This window comes from Ceratotherium simum, chromosome 25 (genome assembly GCF_057802395.1).
Source record: "Ceratotherium simum simum isolate JZ-2026a chromosome 25, ASM5780239v1, whole genome shotgun sequence".
In the NCBI taxonomy this organism is placed as follows: domain Eukaryota; kingdom Metazoa; phylum Chordata; class Mammalia; order Perissodactyla; family Rhinocerotidae; genus Ceratotherium; species Ceratotherium simum.
In genome coordinates, this window is record NC_141924.1 from 30546208 (window position 1) to 30561321 (window position 15114).

At 37.3% G+C, this 15114-nt stretch overlaps 1 protein-coding gene across 1 annotated transcript; it reads left to right on the forward strand.

Moving 5' to 3' along the window:
- The first annotated feature begins 3061 nt into the window (after nt 1-3061).
- On the forward strand, nt 3062-10987 carry LUM (lumican). The gene is made up of 3 exons (XM_004417942.3): nt 3062-3151; nt 5580-6468; nt 10218-10987. The coding sequence occupies exons 2-3, from the start codon at nt 5601-5603 to the stop codon at nt 10370-10372; spliced, it is 1023 nt and encodes a 340-aa protein (XP_004417999.1). The 5' UTR covers nt 3062-3151; nt 5580-5600; the 3' UTR covers nt 10373-10987.
- Nucleotides 10988-15114: the final 4127 nt, after the last annotated feature.

Sequence of the window (15114 nt, forward strand, 5' to 3'; positions counted from 1 at the left end):
GTAAGAAAAAGGTTGAGTTCAAAACCTCAATGTATAAGATGATACAAATAGAACTGTCTCCTCTACTAATAGGGAATTGTCATATGTCATCATATTCTATGTTCTCAGGTGACTTCATTTATGTAGATGCACAGTCATACAACACTATCCACAGAGTGCAGGGAAGCGTGCAATGCCATGCATCTACCACAAAGGGAAAACAATGTCACAGTTGGTTTGGATGGAATCCTGGCAACACATTAGCTTTAGCTCTTCACATGAGAAAAAAGACCTGCCACAGAACTTGGGCAATTTGTTTAATAGAACCCATCAATTAGACGATCTCTGAGACTCATTCCAAATCTGTGGTTCTATGACTCTATGAATAATAACTAATAACAACTATAAGATGTTAAGCATTTCAATGTACCAATCCCTTTATTACAAGTGACTATAATCCTATACCAATGGCATTATACACACGGTGTCCTTTGTTACTCTTAAGTTTTCCTACAGACATCATCATATCCATTTTAAAGATTAAGACACTAAAGCTATCAAGATTACAGAATTTTTTCATTTTTACTCCTGGTAGGTTGCTTGAGAAAGTTTCTAATCTCTCCACAAAGTCTGGGCTCTTCACTACTTTCCTATTTATACCCAGGACCAATTTTTCAGAGTTCATCAGCTAGCCTGGGACAAGCAGGATCTGCCATCAAAATGATTATGACAAGGGAAACAGTCAAGTTGTGGTGAGCCTGGGGGTTTTGAGAAGTCCAGGGTTAGATTCGGAATGAGGTGGGTGAAACAGTCATAATGTTCCTCATCATCCTTGCTGGTCTCAGGTAACAGAGGAAATCCAATTGGTGGGATGAGGGGGCAACTCAATAATTTTAACATGAATATTGATGAAACCTCCAACATCCATTACCACAAATGACTGGAATCTCTATTTGCCAGGGTGGAAATCTTATATCTTACGAAGAAGGTGTAGTGGGGATGTGAGTGTGTATGAGCATGTGAATGTGTGATGTACAAGAAAAGAAACTATTGCTTAGATAATTTTTTGCCTTCTTAAAATGATTGCCTAGTTAATATTTCAGCTTTTTCTCAACTGATAATAATATTGCCTATAAAATATTTTAAACTGATTAAATTAACTACCTTGTCTCGGCTCCATCCTGTTCACCGTCTTCTCAATGGGTGCAGATGTTCATGATTTTGTTCCTCCATTTATTTGTTAGTTGACTTTTAGCAAATTATTTAGGTTTTCTGAGTCTCCATTTCTACTTCTGAAAATGTGATAATAATAATTACATGGATTTTAAAGCATGAAATTTAAAGTTAGAAACGTGAAAATTCTGAGAATAAAGCATGGGACAAAGTAGATACTCTATAAATATCAATTTCATTTCTTTCTAATGGACCAAAGAAATATGCTTTAAAATGTGCTACAATAACCAATTATTGGTCTCACAGAACTGATTTTATTATAAAAGTATATATTGACAATATCAACTTCACAATGAGCTAAATCCAATTTAATGCATTTAAACTCTATTACAAACACCACAACACATGTATTGCTTCATAAAGAAAAATTCTAGGAGTAGATAGCTGGAATTTTCAAACAAAATCTCAGATTATAGAATTTGACATTCTCAAAGTTAATGCTTAGAATTGTTTTAACAATACTACAACAAGCCACTTAATTATATATGACTAGTCTATTTGTCTTTTCTTTTTTTATTTCTTCTAAGTTTATTTATTTCCTCTATTATAAAACTAAAGTCTTTCTATAATGTTCTTAATAATAAAATGTTATACTATGAATCACCTTATAGTTGAGTTACTTTCAAGAAGATTATTTTATTTTTTAACAATTCAATGACAAAAATAAGGCATTTATTCTAACATTAATTTTTAAAGTTAATGCATTAGTAGTCACAGAGATTAAATAACTTTCCACAGTTCACAGCTAAAAAGTGACATCTTTGTTATTTTAAAAGTGAAAAATCTTACAATATGGCAAGTTATATTCAAACATCTGATTCTAAAAGTTCTTATAAACATGAGGAAATGAAAATTTTGGAGGAAAAAGGTATCCTATAAATACAGCTGATACAATCACAAAAGGAAATAGACAAGGAATTGAGTAGATCTCTCATTTGCTAGAAGCATGCATCAGAAACTGACAATGACAGATACATCAACCAGGCCTTTGGGAGATTACAGCTTTTCATAACTTTTAGTTTTGAAAAAAAAAATTGCTAGCATGCAATGACAGAGTGAAAGATTATTGCCTTGTGATATTTTTAGTATACACATTTTTTTTCATGTTCTTTTATGTTTTTTGGCATTAAGCTATAGAATACTATCCCCAAGTAAGGTTTTGGACGAATTCCTAAGTTAAATCCACAAAATAAGAAACAGGCAGGACATTGCTGATTGGTTCCAGACCCGAATAGCATAAAACGAGTCCCCTTAACAGAAGAGGCAAACTAGAAATGCTGACATTTATCATTTGCGTCAGAGTGTAAATGAAGCATTTTTCATTTTTTAGAAACTAGTGTAAGTTACCTTCCTGGCCAAAAATTGAGTTATTCCAAGTAAATCATTATAGATTTCAAGAGTAATGGGCAAAAAGGATTCAATTCCTCTGAGTCTGCTCATTTGCATTTTCCTGAAATTCTTTGTTCTGTCTGTGATTTATTAAACCTTTAGATGAACATGATAGTCGGTTGAGAAAATCGCACTTAACTGTTGCCACAGCTACAAAAGTAAAGAGCTTTGTAAGAGAAATGTTCTCACTGTAGATGCCTCATTCGCAGCAGGACCCAATTCTTGGTTAAAAGCTATGGTATTTGGGCTAGTTAAGCAGGTATCTCTCTCCCACTCCATAGGGAATGAGCTGGGCAGACTTTGCTCACCACGTCCACCTGCACTTCGTTAGGGAGCAGAGCGTTCACATGCCACACCACAAGATCCCCACAATGACATAACTCCATTCAGAGACTGGCGTGACTGGGCTGGGTTTCCCCCCTTCAGCTCTTGTATCACTAAGAATCTGGCAGCCAGTTCCGTCCTGCAGAGTTTACAGCATATATTGGTGGATTCTTGTCCATAGTGCATCTGCTTTAAGAATTAACGAAAGCAGTGTCGAGACAGTAAGGTAAGTGCTGTTTTAACTGTAGCACTGGGGATGCTCATGTTTGGGACAGTGTTTATTGTAACAGGAACAGAAAAACTTCCAGAGCAACTTTACCAACTGCTAGTCAACAGCAAATCCAGTTTTGAGCGTTTACTTTCACATTTTGCTTAATATGCTTTCTATGATTTATGGATTTGAGATAAATTTTAGACAGTGTATACTGTATTGCTTGTCGAAGGAAGTTATAAAAAGTTTCAAGCTTGGAATGAGAAAATATTTAAACTAGACACAGTGAAAACGTATGGTAATTGAAATGTTTGTTATTTTAATGCTAATTAGTTATACATATATATATGTTAGTATTGTTAGAACCTAATTTTGGAGCAAAGAAAGGCCATTTCCATCAGTATTCAAAATATTTTGCAGCAAATATATTTTTATAATTTGTTACAATTTGTCATAAAAATTTTGTTATAAAATGTGAGCTAAAGGACTTAGACACATGGATTACTTATTTCTATTTTGTTAACTAAAAAAAATTTTTTTTGCATGTATGTCTTAAGGAACATGTCGTAAAGAAATTCTGGGAAACATGATTTACTTTTCGAAAAAAAACATTTCCTCTGTAGCCACAGGTATTTGAAAAAACTGAGGGGAAACTAAAGTGTGATTTAGCTTCATAATGGAGTCATTATATGGTTACAAACTCTCTTTGGATTCAGAGCCCTTGTTTTTACTCTGCCAAAAAATATGGAAACATTTTTTTATCACTATTCAATACTCATATTTTAGTTACCATGACTATTTTGGTGTATACTCAATTTAAAATAAGGTAGAGGCTTATTAGTGAAGCAAGACAAATCTTAACATTAACATACTGTAACTTATAAAGAATCTTATAATTACATTAGCACTGTGTAATTGTTCTCATGGCCAAGTCCTGTCAGCTGAATGAAATGACTCGATCATAATCCTAAGGAACAATTTACTAAGAATCTGGCTACATGTTACATTATGTCAGCTATCAGAGTGATTCTAACAACTTTTTTTGGGTGTTTCATCTGCTAAATAAGGTACTTTATAATTCCAAGCCAAAGCAAAGCAAAGTATACTTAAAATTCCCGATACCAAAAAATCCTACTTATCTCAAGCAACCTAGGTTCCAAAAGCTTGTACCCTATTTCTTACAGGAAGATATGTATTTTATGGTTATCTATTGGAATGTGGATCCTGCTTCACATTAATGATTTCCCTCCCAGAGTTACCAACTTCTCCTCAGCCATAACTCTTCACTCTACAGAAGTCCAACTCTTATATCCTGTTTCCCTTTACCTAAATTGTTGACCCATACTTCCCCAAGCAACTGAAATGTACTTTATTGAGCTTCACCTTAGAAACATGTTTATATGAGATCACTCTTACAAATTGTTTTTAATTTAGAGTCTCAGTTTTATCCTTTCCTACATGGCTCCTAATGCCACTGTTATATACAGACTTTCCTCAATTCCCACTTTTCTGCCACTTTCATTCTGTGAGAGCACTAAAATCTGGATAAGTGAATCATGTCTTCTTAAATTTTGGCATGAAGGAGGTAGAGAACTTGTGAGTTATTGAGATAAAGGAAAACTTCAATTCAAAACTTGGAAAAGAATATTTTTCTCTACCAGTTAGATCTCTTTCTAGGTTTAAAAGTTTTTACAATTTGCGACATTTCCCTGATTAATAAACATTAGTTTTACTAAAACTGATATGCTAAATATTAATTTCAGAACACAGTTTTGTAATGTGCTTAAAAAGTATGGAATGTCAAACCAAAGATGAAATAATACCCACACACACCCCCACCAAGAATTCTGTTCCCCTTCCTCAGAACCAACAATAATAACCAGACGTTTTTAAAGGAATGTTCTCCATCCCACTCCCAACACACACTCACATAAGAACAGCTTTCCTTCAGGCAAAACCACAGATTGCCCACGTTCCCAGTAAGGGTCTTCTTAATGAGACATTTTAATGATATTGAATGATAGGGTAGAGGGTACAGTTTACAATGGTCTTCTCATTTTTATTTCTTCTGGTTTTGAAGAGTGTTCTGAAGCCGTGTTCTAACATGGTGGTCAATGGGCACCACCCAGAAACCTCTTGCAGGAAGGCATTTAATTAAAGAAGGACAGAGAGAGACTGACGGGAACAATAAGGCCTGGCTTGCCCAGTAGGGGGCGCATGTGTATGCAATGTAACCTGAACCTTGTTCACCACCCCACAAGATGTAAACGTACATCCTATTCTCACACTTAAATAAAAATTAAAAAAACATCATTAGATGCACTAAAAAATCACTGTGAAATAATAAAATATACATTAGCTAGTGCATTGAACATTGCAAATCAAATATCCTTTTCCTGAAATTATACTATTTTATAATAATATATGTTTCCACTTTATTTAGGATTCAAAGCATTTGCCAAAAATGAATCTAGGTTCGTTTACTCTCCTCTTGGCATTGATCGGTGGTGCCAGCGGCCAGTACTACTATGATTACGATTACGTCCCCCTATCGATTTATGGGCAATCATCGCCAAACTGTGCTCCAGAATGTAACTGCCCTGAGAGCTACCCGACGGCCATGTACTGCGATGAGCTCAAACTGAAAAGTGTGCCAATGGTGCCTCCTGGAATCAAGTACCTTTACCTTCGGAATAACCAGATTGACCATATTGATGAGAAGGCCTTTGAAAATGTAACTGATCTTCAGTGGCTCATTCTAGATCATAACCTCCTAGAAAATTCCAAGATAAAAGGAAGAGTTTTCTCTAAACTCAAACAACTGAAGAAGCTGCATATAAATCACAACAATCTGACAGAGTCTGTGGGTCCGCTTCCCAAATCTCTGGTGGACCTGCAGCTCACTCACAACAAGATCTCAAAGCTCGGCTCCTTTGATGGACTCGTAAACCTGACCTTCGTCCACCTTCAACACAATCAGCTGAAAGACGAGTCCGTTTCAGCTGCCTTGAGAGGTCTTAAGTCACTTGAGTACCTTGACTTAAGCTTCAATCAGATGACCAAACTGCCTTCTGGTCTTCCCGTGTCTCTGCTAACTCTCTATTTAGACAACAATAAGATCAGCAACATCCCTGATGAGTATTTCAAGCGTTTTAATGGACTGCAGTATCTGCGTTTATCTCATAATGAACTGGCTGATGGTGGAATACCTGGAAATTCTTTTAATGTCTCATCTCTGCTTGAGCTGGATCTCTCCTATAACAAGCTTAAAAACATACCGACTGTCAATGAAAACCTTGAAAATTATTACCTGGAGGTCAATGAACTTGAAAGTAAGTAGAAAGCTCTGCCTGTGTTTGATTGATGTTTCCTCAAGTTTTTAAATGCCTAAGCTGTGCAACAAAAATATTGCATCTGGCTCTATTTAAAAAAAAAAAAAATGAATGAATATGCCAATAAAATATCCCTGTAATTTAAATATAGAAGCATTCTAGCTCAGTTATTTATCCAATGTCTAGCCTTTCTTTGGAATGTCCAGATGAGAAGCCATTAAGATCATAGAATTTAAACGCTAATTTCTTCTAATTTAATATTCAGGGCTAATTAATCTTGCTGACTTATCGCTTGATATTTGTCTATTATTATTTACCTCCTTCATGACTTTGATTTGTGTCCTACATTTTTTTCTTGGCAAGATCTAGCTGAAGGAGGAATACACAAGTCCGGAAGAGGCAAAGCTAGCAGAGGCTTTCAAATCTCCCTCCTGCTCATCCCCAGAGCAGCCCACGTATACTGATGGTCTTCTCTCACATCTTTGCTTGGGACTCAACATATTCCTCTGCTATCACGATCACCACCTCTCCCCCTGTTTTCCCTGTTATCATGTGCGTGCTCTTCACAGCGTTCCTATGAGGCCTGAGGAAGATTAAGGAGGGAAGGAATATAAGGGTTTGGAACATTTTTTTAATAGTACTACAGAGCCTCTTTTCTTATATACAATGCTTTACCTCATTTGCATTTTCCACAGCTTCTCCTTCCTTTCTCTTGCTGCTGTAGTTTATTTTTCATTTATCTTCTCGTCGGGAGTTTGACCTGATCCACTTGGGCTGTTTATGCACCTGTCTGGTCTTCTGGGACATTTTTCAACTTAAGCTACACAGATTCACGTGAGAAATTGACATTGTCCATTCCCCACCTTGGTATTTAATAAGGGTTCGCAGAAGAGAAAACCTATGATTCACAGATTAAGTTTTTTAAATGAAAAATCAGGTGGAAAACACTGATTCACACATAAAACAATAATATCTGCAAAATAACGTATTGAAATTGAACATCGTCTTTATACCATGAAAGTTGGTTCACTTGACATAGGATAAGGATACTGACATTCCTATTGGAAAAATTACAGTGTGCCTTATTAATATGACACTTTATAATCTGAAACAGTTTTATGTGGTAGAGTGGGGATGTTCTCATGAAGGAGACCATGACTGCCAACTCTGAAATGCCGCGTGTTCTTTCTTGTATCTGGAAAGCTTGCTTGTTGTACAATACACAGTCAAGCTATCAGAGCTGAACTATTACAGTTGTTTCCAGTGGAAAATTCACTATGTGGCAATATGGTCCCACATTATAAACATTTGTGGTTAGGAGGAAGGATACTCAGACAGGCCAAAATGTTAATGGGATTTAAGATGTTTGAAGGCTGAAGAAATCCATTAGATTTGGTGGGTGGAGGTTAGCCCTGCAGGAACGGGACTACCTCCTACTCTGAGACAAGAAAGGGGACAGATACAGACTTAGGAGCATTTGGAAGTATAAAGACCAGTTTTCCTTGTATGAGTAAAAGAAGGAAGAACCAGTCCAGGAGATGGGAAAGGTGGCCTATGGGAAAAATGCCAAAAGCCACTCAATGCCAAGCTGAGATGGAAACCACAGTGTCCGGCACACATGGAGAAAATGAGTAGTTACCTTTCTTCCTTCCTTATCCTTGATGTTTAGGTATATACATTTCAGGTATTCTCATCATTTGACTTTGCATGTATGTCTTCAATTTAGTTTATTTTGCCACATAATAATGATGCATATCAATTATCTACATTCTCTTAAGATAAAAAGAGCCCCTTAATGTTTCTCTAACATTGGGAAATAGATAGCCAAAAACTCTCTCTCACATTTAAAACTTGCAACTTTAAGCATTAGCCTAATCACAGATCTTCCTAATATAATTTGGAAAAGAGAACAAAATTAAAAGGACACCAATAATTATTTAGTACATATTAACGTGCTAGCACCATGTGAAATGCTTTACATGCCTTAATTAATTTAATCTTCGTGCAACACAGTGTGAAAGATATGTTATAACAAGAAGATCAGACAAATGTTCCACAGTCACCTAGATGGTACATGGCAGAGGTAGGAAACTAATATAGGCCTAAGCCCATGTTGTTTCCATTGTTCCATACTTTCTCAGAGGTAGGTACCATAAGAAAGATCCTTAGAATTTGATTGATGAATTATTTAAGACAAGATCTTAGAGGAAAGGAGTACAGTGTGTTTAGGTTTCCACTGAAATCATTGTTAAGTAGAGTTTGAGAACGAAAGAAAATAACAAGATAAAGGACCAAATAAGGTTAATCTGAAATAGACTTGGGCAAAATAGACTATGTACACACATAGATCATGCCATCTAGTAACAGTCTTAGTTTCCATTAAAAACTAAATCAGTGTTTCACTTGTGGCAGCTTTTTGACCAGAGGAAAAAGGTCATGGGCTCAGGTGGTGGACATTCCATGATTTTGTTTTTGTTTTGGAGTTTTGAATCATTGTCGTGAAGTGTGGTTGTTAGACAACTCTTTAGAGGTCACCTAGTTAACCTTTCTTATTTTAAGCTGCAAAACCCCAGGATGTTTATATTGGTGAGATTGTTCATACAACAGCACCAGTCTTATATTTTTTCAGGCTAGACTAATAGTTCAAAAGAATGCTTAGATAATGTGATACACTAATTGAATGTCTTTCTAAAATCAAGTATTTCTAAATCAAGAACTTAAATAAGTTCTGTTCTTTGAAAAATTCCGTTGAGGGGCCAGCCCTGTGGCATAGAAGTTAAGTGCGCGCGCTCCGCTGCTGGCAGCCTGGGTTTGGATCCTGGGTGCGCACCGATGCACCGCTTGTCAGGCCATGCTGTGGTAGTGTCCCATATAAAGTGGAAGAGGGTGGGCACGGATATTAGCCCAAGGCCAGTCTTCCTCAGCAAAAAGAGGAGGATTGGCATGGACGTTAGCTCAGGGCTGATCTTCCTCACAAAAAAAAAAAAAAAGAAAAGAAAAATTCCATTGAATGTCCTGATCTACCATAGATATTCTTTTTTTTTTTTCCTGAGGAAGATTTGTCCTGAGCTTACATTCATTGCTAATCTTCCTCTTGATTATCTTGAGGAAGATTAGCCTTGAGTTAACAACTGCGCCAATCTTCCTGTAGGTCACTGCTACCTCATGGCTGACAAGTGGTGTAGGTCTGAGCCCGGGATTCAAACCCACAAACCTGGGCCGCTGAAGTGGAGCATGCCAAACTTAACCACTGGGCCACAGAGCCAGCCTCTATCATAGATATTCTTTACTGAATATTGCTGTGTCATTTGGTAGCCTGAAATATTCCTTTAGTAGTTCCGAATTCAAAGATACATCAAATGAGTGGGAAGAGGGGCCAGCCCGGTGGCGTAGTGGTTAAGTTCACATGCTCTGCTTCAGCGGTGGCCTGGGGTTCACAAGTTCAGATCCTGGCGCAGACCTACACACCGCTTATCTAGCCATGCTGTGGCAGGCATCCCACATATAAAGTAGAAGAAGATGGGCCCGGATGTTAGCCCAGGGCCGATCTTCCTCAGAAAAATAAAAAAGAGGAGGATTGGCAATGGATGTTAGCTCAGGGCTAATCTTCCTCACCAAAAAAAAAAAAAAAAAAGAGTGGGAAGAAGTCCTAATAGATATTATTATGGATTTGAGGATTTTTTAAAATGTTTATCTCAAGCCAGTGTACTAAAAAAAATGATTAAAGCTTTCCATTCTTTAATTTCCAGAGTTTGAAGTAAAGAGCTTCTGTAAGATCCTGGGACCATTATCTTACTCCAAGATCAAGCATTTGCGTTTGGATGGTAATCGCCTCACCCACACTAGTCTGCCACCCGATATGTATGAATGTCTACGTGTAGCAAATGAAATCACCGTTAATTAATATCAACTAATTCCAATTATACTGAGGTGTATCCTGAAGCAACATTTTATGATTATTTTTTTTGTGAGTCAGTTTTCATAATATTCATTTTTTGTTGTTTATTACTTCCATGAATTTTAAATTCTGAGGGAAAATGTTTTGTAAACATTTTACTACTTTTTTTAAAAGAAAAGATGAGAGGCAGGCCTATTTCATCACAAGCACAGACACATACACACACACAGACAAAAAACTTAATGTTTTATTTGTAAATTTAGTGTTTTCTACATCCCTACTGTCAAATGATGTGCAAAGCCTTTTACTGGTTGAATGTAAGTCAGCCAAGTTTTATAATTCCTAAATCTTAACTTAATGTGCCAAAAAGCATGGACTGCATACATATGGATGCTTACTGTCTTGAACAAAATTATCTCAATTTTCAAATGTTCAGATTTCAAATTTTAATGTTCAAATTTGTTTAGCTGAAAAATAGGTGGTAAATTTTGAGATCAATGATTTTGCAAAATACTAGACAAAATTCATGAAGCCGCAAACACATACAACAGTATTTTTAGTATTAAGAATTTATAGTTACCTAGTGAAACTTTTCTTTTCTAGAATTATTTTTCACTCTAAGTCATGTGTATGTTTCTTTTTGATTATTTGCATGTTATGTTTAACAAGCTAATAGCAAAATAAAACATAGCAAATGGCATCACTGTGTTTGACTTCTTGTGACATTCATATGTCTCATATATAAAATAATAGATTAGAATTCAAAAAATATCTCTAGCCTGCTATATTTTACTTATGTTAAATAGAATTTTTAAATAAATCATCTTCTTGTAGTATTACCAAAACCAAAGTGAGTTTACCTCCTGGTGAGTTACAATCAGACTCTCCCCCAGAAGTAGTTGTCACACAAAGTAGGGTATATTTGCAGCAAATAGGAGGCCACATGGAATCATTTCCAAAGTCCTGGTGGCCCTGAACAAAGGGAAGCAGGGACCTTTTATTTCAGGTGGGGAATGAATATTCAAAAGGGAGAGGTGAGCATTGGCTTTCGCAGGCTCAGCTGGAAAACATGCTCCCACATACACTGCAGGTGATGGTGATAAGGCCTAAGCTCCTCCCAGAGAGGAGATTTTAGCATTAAAAATGAGGCAAAGGTCACAGGCATTGCTCCTGTAGTGGGGCATGGTCTGGTTCAGGGTGGTTGGTGATTGCATCTCTTAAACAGTTAAATGCTTCCGAATCCACCCTTGAGTTCCTTGGGGCAATTAGTCAGTGACAGAAGCATCCACTTGCTAAGAGTTTTTAAATATATCTTACAATACTGTACTTAAAAGTGTACAGATCCCAAACTCAATTTGTAAGGTGGAAGGATTTCCCCTCTTCCCCCACCAAGCAATTCTCTGGACACACCAACAGGTGTCCTCCAATTCAATTCAATTCTGACACTATCTACCTAGAGATAGCATGTCACAAGCTCAGGTAGTTACTTGTACTTCTGACCAACAGGCTATAAATCGGAGGTTCCCAAGACTCACTCCTTGGGTTTGATTAATTCGCTAGAGCAGCTCACAGAACTCAGGAAACTCATTTACTCACTAGATTACTGGTTTATGAAAAGGATACAATTCAGGAACAGCCAGATAGAAGAGATGCATAGGGGAAGATATGGGGAAAGCGGAAGGAGCTTCCACGCCCTCTTCAGGAGCTCCACTCTCCCCAAATCTCTACATGTTCACCAACTTGGAAGCTCTCCAAACCTTTTCCTTTTGAGTTTTTATGGAAGCTTTATTACAAAGGCATGATGGACTAAATCATTGGCCATTACAGTTGAGTTCAATCTCCAGTCCCTCTGGCTTCCCCAGAGGTTGAGGGGAGGGACTATAAATTCCAACTCTCTAATCACAGGGTTGATTCTCCTGGCAACCAGCACCCATCCTTAGGTTACCTAAGGGCTTTCCAAAAGTCACCTCATTAACATAACAAAAGACAATTTTGTTGCTCTTATCACAGGAAATTCCAAAGGTTTTAGGAGCTATGAGCCAGAAACCGTGGACAAAGACCAAATATATATGAGAAATATATTTTGGTCATCTGAATGACCAAATATATATTTCTTATAAATCACAATATTGCAGTACTTAAATCTCACAACTTTCTTGAGTATTTGCCATTATTCCCATTTCTGTTGGTTTTACTAATTCATATGCAATGATATTGTATTAAATAAGAAGCTGCTATAAGATCTCATCAATCACTGCTTGATTGTTAAGCAAAAATGGTGGCTAACTCCCAGGAGTGAAAATGTTGAATGTATATAAATGTTTCTGAAAATAAGACTTAAAAAAAAATCAATTTATTTTGAAGCCAATACATTTGTAACAGTTTATAATCCAGTAATAACAAGTTTCATCTTTCTATATTATGAATACTCATGATTCCATACAATGGGAAATAGTAGTGTATATAATTTATAAAACTAACTTCTACTTTATCTAGTTAACAATAAAGCATATGTCTAGAGCCAAATGTCATGCAGTCAAAAATATACTCATGCCATATGAGTGCATATATAGTCTCAATGTGTCTACAAGAAAGGAAGTGTTACCAGGTCCTAAGCGACAGGTGACCAGTGACCCGCAAGTGGGTCCTTTTGCCTGGAGCTGCCCCACACCAATAGAACGAGACCAGGTTCAGAATAGCAGAGCAGAAACTTTATTCATCGGGCAATGAACGGAGGAGGCAGAGCTCATGCTCTAAAACACCTTATTCCAGAAGGGCAGGTGAGCAAGGGTTTTTACAGGACGTGAAGGAGGAGGGGTCTCCATGTCATCACCTGGGGGGGACATTTGGGGCACGCACAGATCTTCCCTTATGGCACATGGCACCTTTTGTACGTGTTTCCTTTTGCACACGGCACTCCATTGCCATCTTGGACCTTTCTGGTTTGGACCGGTTCTGTGGTGTGGCCATCTGGCAATGTTCTCCCTTGATTCCTATAAGCAAGTACAACTTAAAAACAAAGCATCAGACATGGAAAATATTTTAGGGACTTCCCTGGGTGACAGAAGCATCTCTCTAAAGCATACTATGTTTTAACAGAACATTTTTTAGCAAACTCTATCCTATGATAAAATGAGCTATCCTCAAAGGACCATTATCACTTAAGACTAAGTTGACCGGCAGATGTGTGAGATGTATATTACATTAAGTACACTGTGTATTTTTTTTTTTTTTTTTGAGGAAGATCAGCCCTGAGCTAACATCCTGCTGAATCCTCCTCTTTTTTGCTGAGGAAGGCCGGCTCTGAGCTAACATCTATTGCCAATCCTCCTCTTTTCTTTTTCCCCCCAAAGCCCCCAGTAGATAGTTGTATGTCATAGTTGCACATCCTTCTAGTTGCTGTATGTGGGACGCAGCCTCAGCATCGCCAGATAAGCAGTGCGTCGGTGCGAGCCGGGATCCGAACCCAGGCCGCCAGTAGTGGAGCACGCGCACTTAACTGCTAAGCCACGGCCCGGCCCCCACTGCGTAGTTTTTATTGTCTTGTCTTTCCTCCATAAAGGTAAATTCCTTGAGCCAAGACAGTACTTTCAACCATTTCTTGGTATGAACTTAAAGTCAATTTTCTCTCAATGAAACTGTAATACACAAGAAATGAAAATAAATTTTCCTTGCCCTATCTGTAGAAATTCACCGTCAATCCCTTGATACATACCTTCAAGTAGGTAGTAGAGAATGTACCATAAATTCTCTTTTAGAAAGAATGTTACAGAATTCAACGAGTTTTGTCTCTATATCACTTAGGGAAAATATCTTGTCAGATGACAGTCTACATCTCTAAAAGCCTTTGATTTCTCTCTAACCAAAGTCATATGTTATTCTCAAGCCTAAAAAGCAAAACTGTAACTTTTAAAACAGCAATTCCCTTTGTAGTTAAGTTTGATTGACATGGACCAAATTAAGCACAAAGTGACGTTTTCTTGTAGAAGCATCTGGGGAAGACACTAGAAGGATCCTGTTTGGGGACACCTCCCCTTCCTAGAGGCCAGAATCCATTTCTCCAGGGCAGAGCTGGAGAAGAGAAGCTTCCAGCTTGTTCCTTCACTCATTATGATAGCCCTAGGAAGGAAATGATATTGGAGACTTTTTTTATCTGCTTTTCCTTCATACCCCCACTCCCATCCCAGTTAGGGTAGTGTTTTTCAACATTCCAGTGTATAATCAGCATGTTGAAATGCTTTTCTAAATACAGATTACCAGACACAATGCCCCAGATATACAGACCTAGTAAGTTACACAACGTAGGATTCCACATTTTTAAGGAACTTTCATGGTTATTCTTATACTGGTTGTCAGTGATACACATCTTTAGAAACATTGACTTGGTGTGATCAAGCCATTGAAATTCCAAACAGTTAAAAAGGAGAAGAGTCCAAGCCAGTTTTTTGCAACATACATACATGAGAGTAAATATTATTTTTCCCGTATGCTAATTCATTTAAACTCTCTAACTCTCAGTTTCTTCATCTGTAACCAAAGAATAAAAATGCTAACTTCATGAAGATATCATGAGACACTTCTGCCACTCAACTAACTTGAGAGCTGCTTTAGAGGTATTTCTTGCCTGCCTATGCTCCTTTCTCTCCAGAGTGGCCCAGCTGGTCCTCTATCAGGAGAGATGGCTTGGGATTTGCTTGGATTAAATTTTAAGAAGACACCTAGGGGAAATGGTCAAAAACAGTGAATTT